This window comes from Symphalangus syndactylus, chromosome 22, assembly GCF_028878055.3.
Source record: "Symphalangus syndactylus isolate Jambi chromosome 22, NHGRI_mSymSyn1-v2.1_pri, whole genome shotgun sequence".
In the NCBI taxonomy this organism is placed as follows: domain Eukaryota; kingdom Metazoa; phylum Chordata; class Mammalia; order Primates; family Hylobatidae; genus Symphalangus; species Symphalangus syndactylus.
The window spans coordinates 16,690,008-16,707,575 of record NC_072444.2 but is presented as its reverse complement, the minus strand read 5'-3'; the positions used below and the strand labels follow the sequence as shown (position 1 = coordinate 16,707,575).

Genomic DNA, 17,568 nt, shown 5'->3' with positions numbered 1-17,568 from the left:
ATGCTTTCTAAAGAGAAATGGCATATGAAGAGGTCACTTACGTTAAGAATAGGAATGTGACAATTTTTTACTAGAGATTTTACTAAAATTGTATAAAAATTCAACCAATTCATGCAGTCTAGACACAATTTCATGACGTTTTTCCTAGGGAAATATATAATTATTTTTCTTTGAATAACTAAACTATGGATACACATAGGCTTGCCCTAAAAGTTTGGAGCCCTTGATTTTCAAGGGAGAAGATCAATCCAAATTTTTTTTTTTTTTTTTTTTAAATAAATGTACATTTATTTATTTTTTATTTTTGTATAGACGAGGTGTTGCTGTATGTTGCCCAGGCTGGTCTCAAACTCCTTGGCTCCAGCAATCCTCCCGCCTTGGCCTCCCAAAGCACTGGGATAACAGGCCTGAGCCACCGCACCGGCCTGATCAATCCAAATTTATATAAAGAACTTGAGAAGGATCCTGAGCTTCTGAAACGCTTTTTAGCTTTAGCCCCTCCTATAGTACTATTTTTCAGCTCTGAGGTATTTAGTGTCCTCCCCACAAGGGGTTTCCACATGTCCACACCTTCTCTTAGGTGGCGGCTCTTCATCCTCAGAGTCTTCTTCTGATGACTCATCTTCATCTTCATCCTCATCTCTAGAATCATCTGGCTCTTTCTTCGGAAATAGAACTCCTGGGCTATAGGGGGGAAATTAGATTAAAACACAAGTCCCATATAAGACAAGAAAAATAATGTGAACCTACATGCTCTTACCTGGACATAGCCCACTTCTTCCCACCCTTCCCAAAAAGGTCAAGTTAGGTTACATGTATCAGGTTACACTTTACTGTATTTTGAACATACATATAAAGTTACACCAAATCTATAAAAGTCCTGCACCATACCTAATTCTATACCCACTATTTAATAAAATTAATCCATAGTCATTTATTTAGTAAACAATTACTTAAACTCCTAATATGTATCTGGCACTGTATTAGCCAATGAGTACACAGCAATCAACAGTCTGCATGGAATACACACTTCAGCCTCATAATACTGGCAAAAGATCTCCAAGTCTTAAAAAAAGACCTCAAAGGCCTAAATCTCTTCAAAGCTTTAGAGATATTTGGCAAGGGTCTCCTAAACTCTTTTTTGTCCTCAGTGGTATGAACCTTGATTCCTTTGATTAATATGTCCTTAAATGATAACATACATACATATATGTGTGTGTTTCTTGTCTTTTTCAGACACAGGGTCTTGCTATGCTGCCCAGGCTGGAATCAAACTCCTAGGCTCAAGGGATCCTCCCACCTCATCTTCCCAAGTAGCTAGGACTACAGGTGCATCCCACCACACCAGGCAGAATGTAACATTGTGTGTGTGTGACTTTGGGAATTAAATTTAATGTTTAATGTTTGAAAAATTCATATAATATGTATTAAGCCAAGTAACACTTATGTTTGTACAGAAATAATAATATAAGAAAGTTACACAATAGTCTTGCTAAAACAGGGTCTTAGTGGTATATGTTATGTACTTTACTAGAAATCAAAAGGCTTTAAACCCAGTGCATGAAACAATGCTTGGACCACAGGAGGTGCTCAATACATTTTTTTGTTTCAAAGAATAAATAAGGTATTTGCAAGAGACAAATTTTCAAATAAGTGTTCCTGTCTCTACAGTACGAAGGCAGAGTTAAGATTCTTGGAAACAGTCAATGTTCTCCCCACTTGGTATTAGACAATTAAAAGTTATACATATAATCCCACCACTTTGGGAGGCTGAGGTGGGAGGACTGCTTGAGCCCAGGAGTTCAAGGCCAGCCTGGATAACATGGCGAGACCCCATCTCTACAAAAAACACAAAAATCAGCTGGGTGTGGTGACGCGCACCTGTAGTCCCAGCTACGTGGGATATTGAGGTGGGAGGATCATTTGAGACCAGGAGGCGGAGGTTGCAGTGAGCCGAGATTATACCACTGCTCTAGCCTGGGCGACAGAGTGAGACCCTGTCTCAAAAAAACAAAAACAAAAACTTACACATAATCCTCTAAGAATCTGTCATTATCATTTACTTGATAAAGAAGGAATGAACATCAAAATGACCATCCAAGGATCTCAAACAATCTTATGCCTGGCTAAAATCACTATTTTTATACAAAACCTTTTACTCCAAAATAACACTGCCTTAAAAGTCATCTTTATTTTCAAATACAGTTGACCCTTGAACAACACAGGTTTGAAACGCATGAGCCCACTTTATATGTGGACTTTTTTTTCAACCAGACACAGATCAGAAATACAACATCCACAGGATACGAAGCCTGCATGCAAAGAGGACAGACTTTTCAGATACATAGATTCCACAGGGCTGAGTACATGCGCATTTGAGTATGCAGGTAGTTCTGTAACCAATCCCCTATACGTAACAAAGGACGACTGTATTTCCAGTTCACTAAAACAGTAATAAGGGTAAAATAAATTAAACTGAGTATGTAACTTAGAATCAGATTATAAATTTACAGTGATCTATTATAGGCTAGGTGCTTACCTGGGATAATAGGGAAAACAGAGCTGGAAGGTGCCACTGAACCCTTTCCCAGAGATCTGTTCCATCCAGCCATTCTTTTCGCATTTCTGCAGGGTTTTTTTCAGCAAATGCACTGAATAAAAATATTCAGAAACGAAAGTTATCTAGTTACTCAGATTAGATAATTCCCTCAACCACAAACAGATGCCCATCAATTTAATATCCTGTCATATACGGTAACTGACATACACTAAATGAATCCTATGTGTTCAAAGGTATTTAATTAAACATTTACTTAATGCCCATAAGTTTGGCAAGAGTTAAATTATATACATACATACATACATACATATATCTATATTTTAAAATTTTGCAAAATATAGACACAAAGTCTCACTATGTTGCCCAGGCTGGTCTCAAACTCCTGGGCTCAAGCAATACTCCCACCTTGGCCTCCCAAACTGCTGGGACTCCAGGCATGAGCCACCATACCTGGCAAGAGTTATAATGAAAAGAGACGTTAGAGACCACTGAGTCAAATACCTTATTTCACAGAAAAAAAAAAGCCCAGAATGGTTAAGTGACTTGAGCTCAAAGTAGTTAAGTGACTTGCTCTAAGGTAGCACATAAACAGCAGACCTAAAACTAAATATTTAATTATTTCCATTCACTTAAACATCTATTGTGTACCTATAGGTATTGATAATCATCTAGGAGAATATCTTATAAAGATGAACAGAACCAATTATTCATAAATCAGTAAACCATATCAAAATAACATCATGGTTCCTGAAGTCCTTCACTCGCATCTTTCTTACAGACACATATCCAAAATATATTTTATGGTGATCCAGTATCCAAAAACAGCTGTAAATATCAGTGAAACTGAAAGGCTTGTTAACCAAATTCATCTTCTCTTAAAACATTTGGCAAGCCTTCCTTTCCTCCTTTCCTGCTTTGCTTTCTTTCTCTCTTTCTCTCTCTCTTTCTCTCTTTCCTTCTTTCCCGCGGACTGCCTGGGACTGCCGGCACGCTCCTTTCGCTGCAGCCACGTTCGCCATGTTGGCCACGCTGCTCGCCAGCTCCTAACGCCGAGTACTCTGCCCGCCTCCGCCTCCCGAGGTGCTGGGACTGCAGACGGAGTCTCGCTCACCCGGTGCTCGGTGTTGCCCGGGCTGGAGTGCGGTGGCGTGGTCTGGCCTCGCGGCAGCCTCCACCTCCCAACCGCCTGCCTTGGCCTACCAGGGTGCTGGGATTGCAGCCCCTGCCCGGCCGCCGCCCGGTCTAGGAAGTGGGGAGCGTCTCTGCCTGGCCACCCATCGTCTGGGAAGTGAGGAGCGCCTCTGCCCGGCCGCCCCGTCCGGGAAGAAGTGAGGAGCGCCTCTGCCCGGCCGCCCCGTCCGGGAAGAAGTGAGGAGCGCCTCTGTCCGGCCGCCCCGTCCGGGAAGAAGTGAGGAGCGCCTCTGCCCGGCCACCCCGTCTGGGAGGTGAGGAGCACCTCTGCCCGCCCACCCATCGTCTGGGAGGTGAGGAGCGCCTCTGCCCGGCCGCCCCGTCCGGGAGGAAGTGAGGAGCGCCTCTGCCCGGCCGCCCCGTCCGGGAAGAAGTGAGGAGCGCCTCTGCCCGGCCGCCCCGTCTGGGAAGTGAGGAGCGCCTCTGCCCGGCCACCCACCGTCTGGGAAGTGAGGAGCGCCTCTGCCCGGCCACCCATCGTCTGGGAAGTGAGGAGCGCCTCTGCCCGGCCGCCCCGTCTGGGAAGTGAGGAGCGCCTCTGCCCGGCCACCCACCGTCTGGGAAGTGAGGAGCGCCTCTGCCCGGCCACCCACCGTCTGGGAAGTGAGGAGCGCCTCTGCCCGACCACCCATCGTCTGGGAAGTGAGGAGCACCTCTGCCCGGCCACCCCGTCTGGGAAGTGAGGAGCGCCTCTGCCCGGCCACCCATCGTCTGGGAAGTGAGGAGCGCCTCTGCCCGGCCACCCATCGTCTGGGAAGTGAGGAGCGCCTCTGCCCGGCCACCTATCGTCCGGGAGGTGAGGAGCGCCTCTGCCCGGCCGCCCCGTCTGGGAGGAAGTGAGGAGCACCTCTGCCCGGCCGCCCCGTCCGGGAAGAAGCGAGGAGCGCCTCTGCCCGGCCGCCCCGTCCGGGAAGAAGTGAGGAGCACCTCTGCCCGGCCGCCCCGTCCGGGAAGAAGTGAGGAGCGCCTCTGCCCGGCCGCCCCGTCCGGGAAGAAGTGAGGAGCGCCTCTGCCCGGCCGCCCCGTCTGGGAAGTGAGGAGCGCCTCTGCCCGGCCACCTATCGTCTGGGAGGTGAGGAGCGCCTCTGCCCAGCCGCCCCGTCCGGGAGGAAGTGAGGAGCACCTCTGCCTGGCCGCCCCGTCCGGGAAGAAGTGAGGAGCGCCTCTGCCTGGTCGCCCCGTCCGGGAAGAAGTGAGGAGCGCCTCTGCCCGGCCGCCCCGTCCGGGAAGAAGTGAGGAGCGCCTCTGTCCGGCCGCCCCGTCCGGGAAGAAGTGAGGAGCGCCTCTGCCCGGCCACCCCGTCTGGGAGGTGAGGAGCACCTCTGCCCGCCCACCCATCGTCTGGGAGGTGAGGAGCGCCTCTGCCCGGCCGCCCCGTCCGGGAGGAAGTGAGGAGCGCCTCTGCCTGGCCGCCCCGTCCGGGAAGAAGTGAGGAGCGCCTCTGCCCGGCCGCCCCGTCTGGGAAGTGAGGAGCGCCTCTGCCCGGCCACCCATCGTCTGGGAAGTGAGGAGCGCCTCTGCCCGGCCACCCATCGTCTGGGAAGTGAGGAGCGCCTCTGCCCGGCCGCCCCATCTGGGAAGTGAGGAGCGCCTCTGCCCGGCCACCCACCGTCTGGGAAGTGAGGAGCGCCTCTGCCCGGCCACCCATCGTCTGGGAAGTGAGGAGCGCCTCTGCCCGACCACCCATCGTCTGGGAAGTGAGGAGCACCTCTGCCCGGCCACCCCGTCTGGGAAGTGAGGAGCGCCTCTGCCCGGCCACCCATCGTCTGGGAAGTGAGGAGCGCCTCTGCCCGGCCACCCATCGTCTGGGAAGTGAGGAGCCCCTCTGCCCGGCCGCCCTGTCTGGGAAGTGAGGAGCGCCTCTGCCCGGCCACCCATCGTCTGGGAAGTGAGGAGCGCCTCTGCCCGGCCACCCATCGTCTGGGAAGTGAGGAGCGCCTCTGCCCGGCCACCTATCGTCTGGGAGGTGAGGAGCGCCTCTGCCCGGCCGCCCCGTCCGGGAGGAAGTGAGGAGCACCTCTGCCCGGCCGCCCCGTCCGGGAAGAAGCGAGGAGCGCCTCTGCCCGGCCGCCCCGTCCGGGAAGAAGTGAGGAGCGCCTCTGCCCGGCCGCCCCGTCTGGGAAGTGAGGAGCGCCTCTGCCCGGCCACCTATCGTCTGGGAGGTGAGGAGCGCCTCTGCCCGGCCGCCCCGTCCAGGAGGAAGTGAGGAGCACCTCTGCCTGGCCGCCCCGTCCGGGAAGAAGTGAGGAGCCCCTCTGCCTGGCCGCCCTGTCTGGGAAGTGAGGAGCGCCTCTGCCCGGCCACCCATCGTCTGGGAAGTGAGGAGCGCCTCTGCCCGGCCACCCATCGTCTGGGAAGTGAGGAGCGCCTCTGCCCGGCCACCTATCGTCTGGGAGGTGAGGAGCGCCTCTGCCCGGCCGCCCCGTCCGGGAGGAAGTGAGGAGCACCTCTGCCCGGCCGCCCCTTCCGGGAAGAAGCGAGGAGCGCCTCTGCCCGGCCGCCCCGTCCGGGAAGAAGTGAGGAGCGCCTCTGCCCGGCCGCCTCGTCCGGGAAGAAGTGAGGAGCGCCTCTGCCCAGCCGCCCCGTCCGGGAAGAAGTGAGGAGCGCCTCTGCCCGGCCGCCCCGTCTGGGAAGTGAGGAGCGCCTCTGCCCGGCCACCTATCGTCTGGGAGGTGAGGAGCGCCTCTGCCCGGCCGCCCCGTCCGGGAGGAAGTGAGGAGCACCTCTGCCCGGCCGCCCCGTCCGGGAAGAAGTGAGGAGCGCCTCTGCCCGGCCGCCCCGTCCGGGAAGAAGTGAGGAGCGCCTCTGCCCGGCCGCCCCGTCCGGGAAGAAGTGAGGAGCGCCTCTGTCCGGCCGCCCCGTCCGGGAAGAAGTGAGGAGCGCCTCTGCCCGGCCGCCCCGTCTGGGAAGAAGTGAGGAGCGCCTCTGCCCGGCCGCCCCGTCTGGGAAGTGAGGAGCGCCTCTGCCCGGCCGCCCCGTCCGGGAAGAAGTGAGGAGCGCCTCTGCCAGGCCGCCCCGTCCGGGAAGAAGTGAACAGCGCCTCTGCCCGGCCACCTATCGTCTGGGAGGTGAGGAGCACCTCTGCCCGGCCGCCCCATCTGGGAGGAAGTGAGGATCGCCTCTGCCCGGCTGCCTCGTCTGGGAAGAAGTGAGGAGCACCTCTGCCCGACCGCCCCGTCTGGGAAGAAGTGAGGAGCGCCTCTGCCCGGCTGCCCCGTCTGGGAAGTGAGGAGCGCCTCTGCCCGGCCGCCCCGTCTGGGAAGAAGTGAGGAGCGCCTCTGCCCGGCCACCCCGTCCGGGAAGAAGTGAGGAGCGCCTCTGCCTGGCCGCCCCGTCCGGGAAGAAGTGAGGAGCACCTCTGCCCGGCCACCCATCGTCTGGGAAGTGAGGAGCGCCTCTGCCCGGCCACCCATCGTCTGGGAAGTGAGGAGCGCCTCTGCCCGGCCGCCCCGTCTGGGAAGTGGGGAGCGCCTCTGCCCGGCCGCCCCGTCTGGGAAGTGAGGAGCGCCTCTGCCCGGCCACCCATCGTCTGGGAAGTGAGGAGCGCCTCTGCCCGGCCACCTATCATCTGGGAAGAAGTGAGGAGCGTCTCTGCCTGGCCGCCCCGTCTGGGAAGTGAGGAGCACCTCTGCCCGGCCGCCCCGTGTCTGGGAAGAAGTGAGGAGCGCCTCTGCCCGGCCGCTCCGTCTGGGAGGTCTACCACGGAGGCCAGAAGCAATGTGGGGGCTGGACGTGGTGGCTCACGCCTGTGGTCCCGGCACTCTGGGGGGCGAGGCGGGTTGATCACTTCGGGCTAGGAGTTCGAGCCCAGTCTGGCCAACTTGGCGAAACATGAAAAATACAACAGACAAACCAACCAACCAACTCAGTGACAACAAAACAGGTCTACCCTGGAGTCATACTCTAATTTTTTCTATTTTCCTCCCTTTCTGATCCTTTATCCCACTTTCTTTTTCTTCCTCTTCCTTCTCCCTCTTCTTTGTCAAATAGAGGATTGAGTTATTATCACTGATCCATATAAAGTCCCTCTCTCATTTATTTTAACTCCCACCCCCCATTTCTATTCCCCGACTTCCCATGTGCAACCTTCCTAATATGTTTGATACGCATCTTTTTGTTTGTATGTATTTTTTAGAAAATGTTTATTGTTTTTGTATGCAAAAAAAAATTAATTAAAAAAAAAAAAAAAAACATTTGGCAAATAGAAATAGGCCGGGAGCGGCAGCTCACGCCTGTAATCCCAGCACTTTGGGAGGCTAAGGCGGGCAGATCACGAGGTAAGGAGATCGAGATCATGTTGGCTAACACGGTGAAACCCTGTGTCTACTAAAAAAAAAAAATAATAATAATACAAAAACAAAAAATTAGCCAGGGGTGGTGGCAGGTGCCTGTAGTCCCAGCCACTCAGGAGGCGGAGGCAGGAGAATGGAGTGAACCCAGGGGAGGTGGAGCTGGCAGTGAGCCGAGATCGCACCACTGCACTCCCCAGCCTGGGCAACACAGCAAGACTCCATCTAAAAAAAAAAAGATTTCAAAATTACCTTTTAATTTACAATAATATATTCTAGATTGTCGTCTTCTGTTAATTTCCATATCCCTCACCCTACAACATTGTGCCTCTTCTAATAGTTCATTGAGAAGTCACCCAGTCTCACCAATCCATACTTGATAATGCTGGTGAGGCAGGGTGTCTCATCTCAAATTAGCACCTCCTAGAGTAAATATACTTTACTGAAATAAAGTATTTTCTGTTGTGGGGCTTAGGTTAATAAGAAATAATATAAGTAGTAAGTACTCTAAAATCCTGGCTTCGTTTCAAAGTAAAATTAGATGTTTTTGATGAACATTCAGAAGTAGGAAAAAATATACTATAATTTAGTTGCTTTGAACCTAGAGATTTATCTAAATTACAATATCAGAAAAATCTTTACAGTAAAGTAAAAGCAACTTCTTATATGCAGATGCTTTAAATTAAGAATTCAGTTTTGATTATTTTTGTTTTTGTAAATATTAAATTTGTAAAGCTGTTCCCTCTTGGTTTTTTTTTTTTTTTTTTTTTTTTGAGACGGAGTCTCGCTCTGTTGCCTAGGCTGGAGTGCAGTGGCGCAATCTCGGCTCACTGCAAGCTCCGCCTCCCAGGTTCAAGTCACTCTCCTGCCTCAGCCTCCCCAGTAGCTGGGACTACAGGCGCCCACCACCACGCCCAGCTAATTTTTTGTATTTTTAGTAGAGACGGGGTTTCACTGTGTTAGCCAGGTTTGGTCTCGATCTCCTGACCTCGTGATCCGCCCGCCTCGGCCTCCCAAAGTGCTGGGATTACAAGCGTGAGCCACTGCGCCCAGCCTTCCCTCTTGGTTTTCACAGTCAGTAGTTAATACTCTGACATTAATAGCATGATCTCTATTTTTTTTTTTTTTTTTTTTTTTGATACATAGTCTTGCAACTGTCACCCGGACTGGAGTACAATGGCGCAATCTTGGCTCAATGCAACCTCCACCTCCTGGGTTCATGCGTTTCTCCTGCCTCAGCCTCCCGAGTAGCTGGGACTACAGACACACACCACTACACCCTGTTAATTTTTTTGTATTTGTAGTAGAGATGGGGTTTCACTATGTTGGCCAGACTGGTCTCAAACTCCCGACCCCGTGATCTGCCCACCTCAGCCTCCCGAAGTGCTGGGATTACAGGCGTGAGCCACAGCGCCTGGCACTCCATGGTTTTTTCAAAAGAAAATTCTCCTAATCCCAGTTAAATATACACAACTGAGTCTTACTTTGGTAGTTAGAATTGGTTCCTGGGTGATTCTCTAGGACATACTTCTTCAGAGCAGTGGTAGAGCAGGTCTTCGGCTCATTCATGGCAGCAATGGCAGACAAGATTGCATATTCCATCAGGCTTCCACCAAGCAGGGGTTTCTCCCCTGATTTCTTCAGCTGTTTTCCAAGGAGGAAGAGAAAAGCATCAAGACAACACTCTCCCAAAGCAGGTCAAGACAAGACTCCTCTGCACCAGGTGGGTCGGAGTTCCTGCATTAGCACAGATATGTTTTACAATAAATTGTCAGCTTAGGGACTTTCTCTTCTCATTCAACAGGTATTCAATCTAACTGAGAAGTCCCAACCCTCCTATGGATATTTTCTCCTTCCATCTACCCTCCATCCACCCTAAAATAATAGCCAACCTAACCCAAAGATACCGACAACTGTACCCAATAAGCAGGTTAACCAGTTATGTCCCTAAAAATTAAGATTCTTTTGGCTGGGTGCTCACACCTATAGCCCCAGCACTTTGGGAGGCAGAGGCATGCAGATCACTTAAGGCCAAGAGTTCGAGACCAGCCTGGCCAACATGGCGAAACCTGTCTCTACTAAAAATACAAACAAACAAAAAAAATAGCCAGGTGTGGCAGGTGCCTGTGGTCCCAGCTACTTGGGAGGCTGAGGTAAGAGAATCACTTGAAACCAAGAGGCGGCGCTGCAGTGTGCCGAAATCATGCCACTGAACTCCAGCCTCGGCGACAGAGGAAGATTCTGTCTAAAAATAAAATAAAATAAAATAAAAAAAGATTATTTTATTTGAGAATACTTCACTTTTCTGAATCTGAAAAATGAAGTATAGCTGACCCTTGAACACAACACAATTTTATCTGTGCTGGTCCACTTATATGTGGATTTTCTTCTGCCTCTGCCTGCCACCCCAAGACAGCAAGACCAACACCTCCTTGTCCTCCTCAGCCTACTCAACTCAAAGATGACAAGGATAAAGACATTTACGATCATCCACTTCCACTTAATGAACAGTAAATATATTTTCTCTCTCTCTTTTTTTTTTTTTTTTTTTTGAGATGGAGTCTCGCTCTGTTGCCCAGGCTGGATTGCAATGGTGTGGTTTCAGCTCACTGCAACCTCGGTCTCCTGGGTTTAAGAAATTCTCCTGCCTCAACTTCCCGAGTAGCTGGGATTACAGGCGCCCACCACCAGGCCTGGCTAATTTTTTATTTTTAGTAGAGACGTGGTTTCACCATGTTGGCCAGGCTGGTCTCGAACTCCAGCCCTCAGGAGATCCGCCTGCCTCAGCCTCCTGACGTGTTGGGATTACAGATAAGAGCCACTGTGGCCAGCCATATTTCCTCTTTCTTATGATTTTCTCAATAACATTTTCTTTTCTCTAGCTTGCTTTATTGTAAGAGTACATTATATAATACATACAACATACAAAATGTGTATTAACTGTTTGTAAGGCTTCCGGTCAACAGTAGGCTATTGATAGTCAAGTTTTCTGGGAATTTAAAGTTATATATGAATTTTTTTTTTACTGCATGGGGGATCTACACCTTTAATCCCTATGTTGTTCAAGGGTCAGCTGTAGTTATAAAAAACAATAAATAGCCCTTTTATAATCCTATGAGGAAAATAGCAATGAAAAATTTTGATAAAAATTTAGGGTGTCAGGGAGCACGGTAGTTCATACCTGTAATCCCAGTACTGTGGGAGGCTAATGGGGGAGGACTGCTTGAGGCCAAGAGTTCAAGACCAACCTGGGCGACATAGTGAGACCCTCTCTCTACTAAAAATAAAAAAACTAGCTATGAATGGCAGCATGCCTGTAGTCCTACCTACATGAAAGAGTGAGGTGGGAGGATGGCTTAAGCCCAGGAAGTTGAGGCTACAGTGAGCTATGATTACATCACTATACTCCAGCCTGAGTGACAGACCAAGACTCTGTCTCTAAAAACAAATAAACTAAAAAAAAAAAAAAAGTATCATACAAAAGAAAATTACATAGCATACTTCGAAAATGAAAGGTGTGGGAACAAAGTTAGCAATAATATGCAAAAAGGGAAAACGAGAAAACCAGAAATGCTCTACAAAACTGTTTAGTGGTTCTTAAAGAATGGTCTGATTACAATCATCTGGGTTCCTGAGACCCTTTCAGAGGATCTGCAAGGTCAAAACTATTTGCATAATAAAACTAAGATAGGCCAGGCGCAGTGGCTCACATGCCTGTAATCCCAGCACTTTGGGAGGCTGAGGCGGGTGGATCACCTGAGGTCAGGAGCTCGAGACCAGCCTGGCCAACACGGTGAAACCCCATCTCTACTAAAAATACAAAAATTAGCCGGGCATGGTGGTGCATGCCTGTAATCCCAGCTACTTGGGAGGCTGGGGCAGGAGAATCGCTTGAACCCGGGAGGTGGAGGTTGCAGTGAGCCGAGATCGAGCCACTGTACTCACTGCAACGAGACTCCATCTCAAAAAACAAACAAACAAAAACCTAAGATGTGATCTGCTTTTTCATTGTCTTTTTTTTTGGAGACAGAGTTTTGCTCTGTTGCCCAGGCTGGAGCGTAATGGCGCGGTCTTGGCTCACTGCAACCTCCGCCTCCCGGATTCAAGCAATTCTCCTGCATCTACCTCCCGAGTAGCTGGGACTACAGGTGCCCGCCACCACACCTGGCTAATTTTTGCATTCTCAGTAGAGATGGGGTTTCACCACGTTGGCCAGGCTGGCCTCAAACTCCTGACCAGGTAAACCACCCGCCTCAGCATCCCAAAGTGCTGGGATTACAGGTGTGAGCCACTGCACCTGGCCTTTTCACTATTTTGACATTTACGCTGATGGTGCAGAAGCAATGGTGGGTAAAACTGCTGTCAGCTTACCACAGATAAAGGCAGAGGCACAAAAAATGTGGTTATTGTCTTATGGTTTAAAAAAAGAGGACCAACTCACTTAGAATGCCCTTGATAAAGTACTAAAAATTATTTTATTAAATCTCAACTTTTGAGTATGTGTCTTTAGAATATTTTATGGGATGAAACAGGAAGAACCACATAATCCGTATCTGCTACATATGTAGACATGATGGTATCCAGGAAAAGCACTTGTGTAATTATTAAAGTTATGAGCTGAATTAGCTGCACTTTTCTTGGAACACTTTTTTTTTTTTTTTTTTTTTTTTTGAGATGGAGTCTCATTCTGTCACCCAGGCTGGAGTGCAGTGGCATGATCTAGGCTCACTGCAACCTCCACCTCCTGGGTTCAAGGGATTCTCCTGCCTCAGCCTCCCGAGTAGCTGGGATTGCAGGCATGTGCCACCATGCCCAGCTACTTTTTTGTATTTTTACTACAGATTGGGTTTCACCATGTTAGCCAGGATGGTCTGGATCTCCTGACCTCGTGATTCGCCCACCTCGGCCTCCCAAAGTGCTGGGATTACAGGCGTGAGCCACCGCGCCTGGCCTGGAATACTTTTTTTACTTGAAGAAATAACTGACAGCTAACCTATCACTATTCAGACTTGGTTATGAGGTAGACAGTATCTTGAAAATGAACTAAAAGAGCCAGTCATGTCAAAAAATAATAGTATTCACTGCCAATCATAAAATTCAACCTTTCAAGAGAAAATTTAAATTCTGAAAAACTTGTGTCCATCACTGTGAGTCCGTTATCTTCCCAATACTTAAATACTGTTCTTATAAGATCAATGGCCAATACCACTGATTATAATTTTTGTTATCGTATATAATAAAATGCCAACATTTGGAAAATCTATGTAACTCTGTGCCACTATTTTTCAAATGACCAATGTATCGTGCAACAAAATTATGAAGGATTAAAATATCTATTCAAAGTTCAATGAATTTTAAGGTAACATAGTCCAAGAAATTCACTGATTATGGTTTCAGGTTTCACATGGCAACTAAACTTTAAAGAATTTACCACAAAACAAATAATGTTAACAGACCATATGAACAAAGGACACAAACCACACAATCATCTCAACAGACACTGAAAAACCACTTGACAAATCCAATAGCCATTCATGATAAAAACTCCCAGGAAACTAGCAGTATAGAAGGGAACTTGCTCAACCTGACAATAGGTATCTATGAAAAACCTACAGCTAACTTGTGAAGGACTGAATGCTTTCTCTCCAGGATGTGGAACAAGGCGAAGATGTCTGCTGTTACCACTTCTATTCAACACTGTAATGGAGGTTAATCTAGAGAAATCACGCAATCAGAAGAAGTAAAAGACATCCAGACTAGAAACGAAGAAGTAAAATGCTCTTTATTTGCAGATAACGGATCCTATATATAGAAAACTGTAAGGAATTCACAAAGAAACTACTACAACTGGTGAGTTCAGCAAGAGTTCATACGAGAGCAATGGACAAATCAATTGTATTTCTACAGGTTAGCATGAACAACCTGAAAACGAAAATTAGAAAACACTTCCACCATTCATGACAGCATGGAAAAAGAATAAAATACTAGGCAATAAATTTAACAAAAAAAATTCAAGACTTGTACACTGAAAACTACAAAAGACTGCTGAGAGAAATTAAATAAAGAGACCTCTGTGTCATGGATTGGAAAACTCAACATTGTAAAGACAGTGAGTCTCCCCAAATTGATCTAAAGGTTCAAGGCAATTCCTACCAAAACTCCAGCTGTTTTTGTTTTTTTTTTTTTTCCCGCAGAAATGGACAATTTGTATGGAACTGTACGGGACCCGGCATAGTCAAAACATTCCTGAAAAAGTTACAGGGCTTATAATTCCAAATTTCAAAATTCACTATAAAGCTACAGTCAATAAGACAGTGCAGTACTGGCATGTAGGATACACATACAGAACAACAAAAGAGAACTCAGAATCCAGAAATAAACCCTTATATTTATGGTCAATTGATTTTCATAAGATGCTACAGCAATTCAATAGGGAAGGGACGGTCTTTTCAATAAAAGGTGCTGGGATAATCAGATACCCACATGCAGAAAGATAAATCATACCCTTATCTCTCACTATAAACAAAACAATATAGATCACAGACCTAAATGTAAGAGCCAAAATTATAAAACTCTAAAACGTACAAGTAAATTTTCATTACCTTTAATTAGGCAATGTTTCTTAGATAACCATAAAACTGAAAAAGCAATTTTTAAAAATGATAAATAGGACTTCATCAAAAAGTAAACACTTCAAAAGATACTACTGAGAAAGCCACAGAATGGGGAAAAAACCTGATGAGACTTTATATCTAGAGTAATGAATTCTTGTTAACGAACAACCAACCCCATTTTAAAAATGGGCAAAAGATTTGAATACACATTTCACTACAGACAATAAACAAATGGCCTTAAGCACAAGAGATGCTCAACATCAGTAATTATTAGGGAAATGCCAATAAAAACTACAGTGAGATACCCTATATCCACTAGTATGGCTATAATAAAAAAGAGTAACAAATGTTGAGGAGGAGATGGAGAAACTTGAGCCCTGGTCAGGTGTGGTGGATCACACCTGTAATTCCAACACTTTGGGAAGCTGAGGCAGGCAGACTACTTCATTGAACCCAGGAGTTCAAGAGCAGCCTGGGCAACATGGTGAAACCCCATTTCTACAAAAAATACAAAAATTAATCAGGCATGGTGGTGGTGCGCGCCTATAATCCCAGCTACTAGGGAGGCTAAGATGGGAGGATTACTTGAGCCAGGGAGGTAGAGGTTGCAGTGAGCGGAGATCACACCACTGCACTCTAGCCTGGGTGACAGAGTGAGACCCTATCTCAAAACAAAACAACTTGAACCCTTATAAACACTGCCAGTTTCTTAGAACATAAATTTACCGTATGGCCCAGCAAGTCCTAAAAACATATCCACACACAGACTTGAACATAAATGTTCACAGGCAATATTATGCATAATTAGCTGAAAAGTAGAAAGAATCCAAATGTCCATCATCATCTCATGAATGGATAAACAAAATGTGACATCCATAGAATGAAATGCTATTGGACAATAAAAAAGAATGAAAGTACCGGTACATGCTGCAACGTGGATAAAATTCAAAAACATCATGCCAAAAGCAGCCAGACACAAAAGATCACATAGTACATGATTCTAGATTCTATCCACATGAAATGTGAACAAAATGCAAATCTGCAGAGAGAGGGAATAGACTAGAGGTTGCCTGAGGCTGCTGGTGGAATAGGGAGTGACTGCAAATGGCTACAAGGGATCTTTTTTGGGTGACAGAAATGTTCGAAAATTGGACTGTGATAGTTGTACAACTCTATAAAGTTACTGAAAATCACTGAATTATAAACTGTAATTATATAAATTAAATTGTATATGGTATGCAAATCAACCTCAATAAAGCTGTTAAAAAAATAACGATTTGTTGAGTTTTGGTGTAGTAGCAAAGAATAATTTCTACAACTATCTGAAAGTTATCTTAAAATATTCTATCCTTTTCTAATTGTATTTCTGTGTAAGGTTAGATTTTCTTCAAATAAGTAACCCAAAATAAACTGGAACAGATACTAGCTGTCTTCTGTTATGCTAGTTGTAAGGATGTTTGCAAAAATGTAAACAGTGCCTGACGACTTCTCATTAAAAAAAAAAAAAAAATTGGGGAAGACGGATTATAGGCTCACACCTATAATCCCAGCACTTTGGGAGGCTGACACTGGAGGATCTCTTGAACCTGGGAGATAGAGGCTACAGTGAGCTGTGATTGTGCCACTGCACTCCAGCCTGGGAAACAGAGCGAAACACTGTCTCAAAAAAAAGGCTGGTGGCAGGGGGAGGACAGCTATTTTTCACTAAAAAATATGTCATTTATGTTAATATGTAATGGGTTTTCTACTAGTATTTTAAAGTAAATCAATAAATATTTAAATTTTTCCTCAGTGTTAATTTCTTTGTTTTTGTTTGTTTGTTTTTTTGAGATGGAATCTTGCTCTGTCACCTAGGCTAGAGCACAGTGGTGCGATCTCGGCTTAATGCAACCTCCACCTCCCGCGTTCAAGTGATTCTCCTGCCTCAGCCTCCCAAGTAGTTGGGACTACAGGCATGTGCCCCCACACCCAGCTCATTTTTGTATTTTTAGTGGAGACGACAGGGTTTCACCAGGCTGGTCTCGAACTCCCAGCTGCAGGTGATCCACCTGCCTCAGCCTCCCAAAGTGCTGGGATTACAAGTGTGAGCCACCGCACCCAAACCTCAGTGTTAATTTCTAAGACAGTAAATGTTGACAGATATAACCCACATGAACAAAACTTCTCTGAGGTCCTCAATAAATTTTTACAGTATAAGGAGGTCCTGAAACCAAAAACTTTAAGAAGCACTTCTCCACAACCAGGCCTCTGATCTCTAACCTGGAATGTCCCCGAAGCACCTTTGCCAGTTATCTGTTCTAATTGGCCTCTCTCTACTGCTCTCTGCAGAGCGTTCTTCAACAGCTGAGGCCTGCAAAGAAAAACAAAAAAAATAGTGATAAATACATTAATGAAAGAAAAATGTAAAGAAATAGATACAGGTTTATTCCCAGATCTAAAGTTCTGATTACTATTATTATTATTATTTTTTTTTGAGATGGAGTTTTGCTCTTGTCGCCCAGGCTGGAGTACAATGGCACGATATTGGCTCACTGCAACCTCGGCTTCCCGGGTTCAAGCAATTCTCCTGCCTCAGCCTCCCGAGTAGCTTGGATAACAGGCATGTGCCACCACACACGGCTAATTTTGCATTTTTAGTAGAGATGGGGTTTCTCCATGTTGGTCGGGCTGGTCTCGAACTCCCGACCTCAAGTGATCTGCCTGACTTGGCCTCCCAAAGTGCTGGGATTACAGGCATGAGCCACTGCACCCAGCCTCTGATTATTATTATATGTATTAGTTTGTTAAAATGAAAAAAAGTAGTAACAAATTGCTGGCATCCTTAACAAGAGGTACTCTTTTCTTTCAAGTAAAGAAGCTAAGTCATTATCTATACATACAGAATCTCATACCATATAGAACCAATTTCTAAATT

At 47.1% G+C, this 17,568-nt stretch overlaps 1 protein-coding gene across 17 annotated transcripts in view; it reads right to left on the bottom strand.

The window, feature by feature from the left end:
• Nucleotides 1-17,568, bottom strand: part of HP1BP3 (heterochromatin protein 1 binding protein 3) — a 55,182-nt gene that overhangs the window by 7,297 nt on the left and 30,317 nt on the right. For 10 of the 17 annotated variants that reach the window (XR_008653801.2, XM_055261050.2, XM_055261056.2 and 7 more), the window contains 4 exons: nt 16,914-17,004; nt 9,525-9,684; nt 2,540-2,651; nt 571-684 (listed from right to left, as the gene is read on the bottom strand). Coding sequence is in view for 16 of the 17 variants with exons in the window: in XM_055261050.2 (XP_055117025.1) it covers nt 571-684; nt 2,540-2,651; nt 9,525-9,684; nt 16,914-17,004 (477 nt within the window). In the remaining variant the exon portion in view is untranslated. Of the gene's footprint in view, nt 1-570; nt 685-2,539; nt 2,652-7,819; nt 8,266-9,524; nt 9,685-13,804; nt 15,153-16,913; nt 17,005-17,568 lie in introns of those variants that run through there. The other 7 variants (XM_055261058.2, XM_055261059.2, XM_063631662.1 and 4 more) reach the window with 2 other exon arrangements.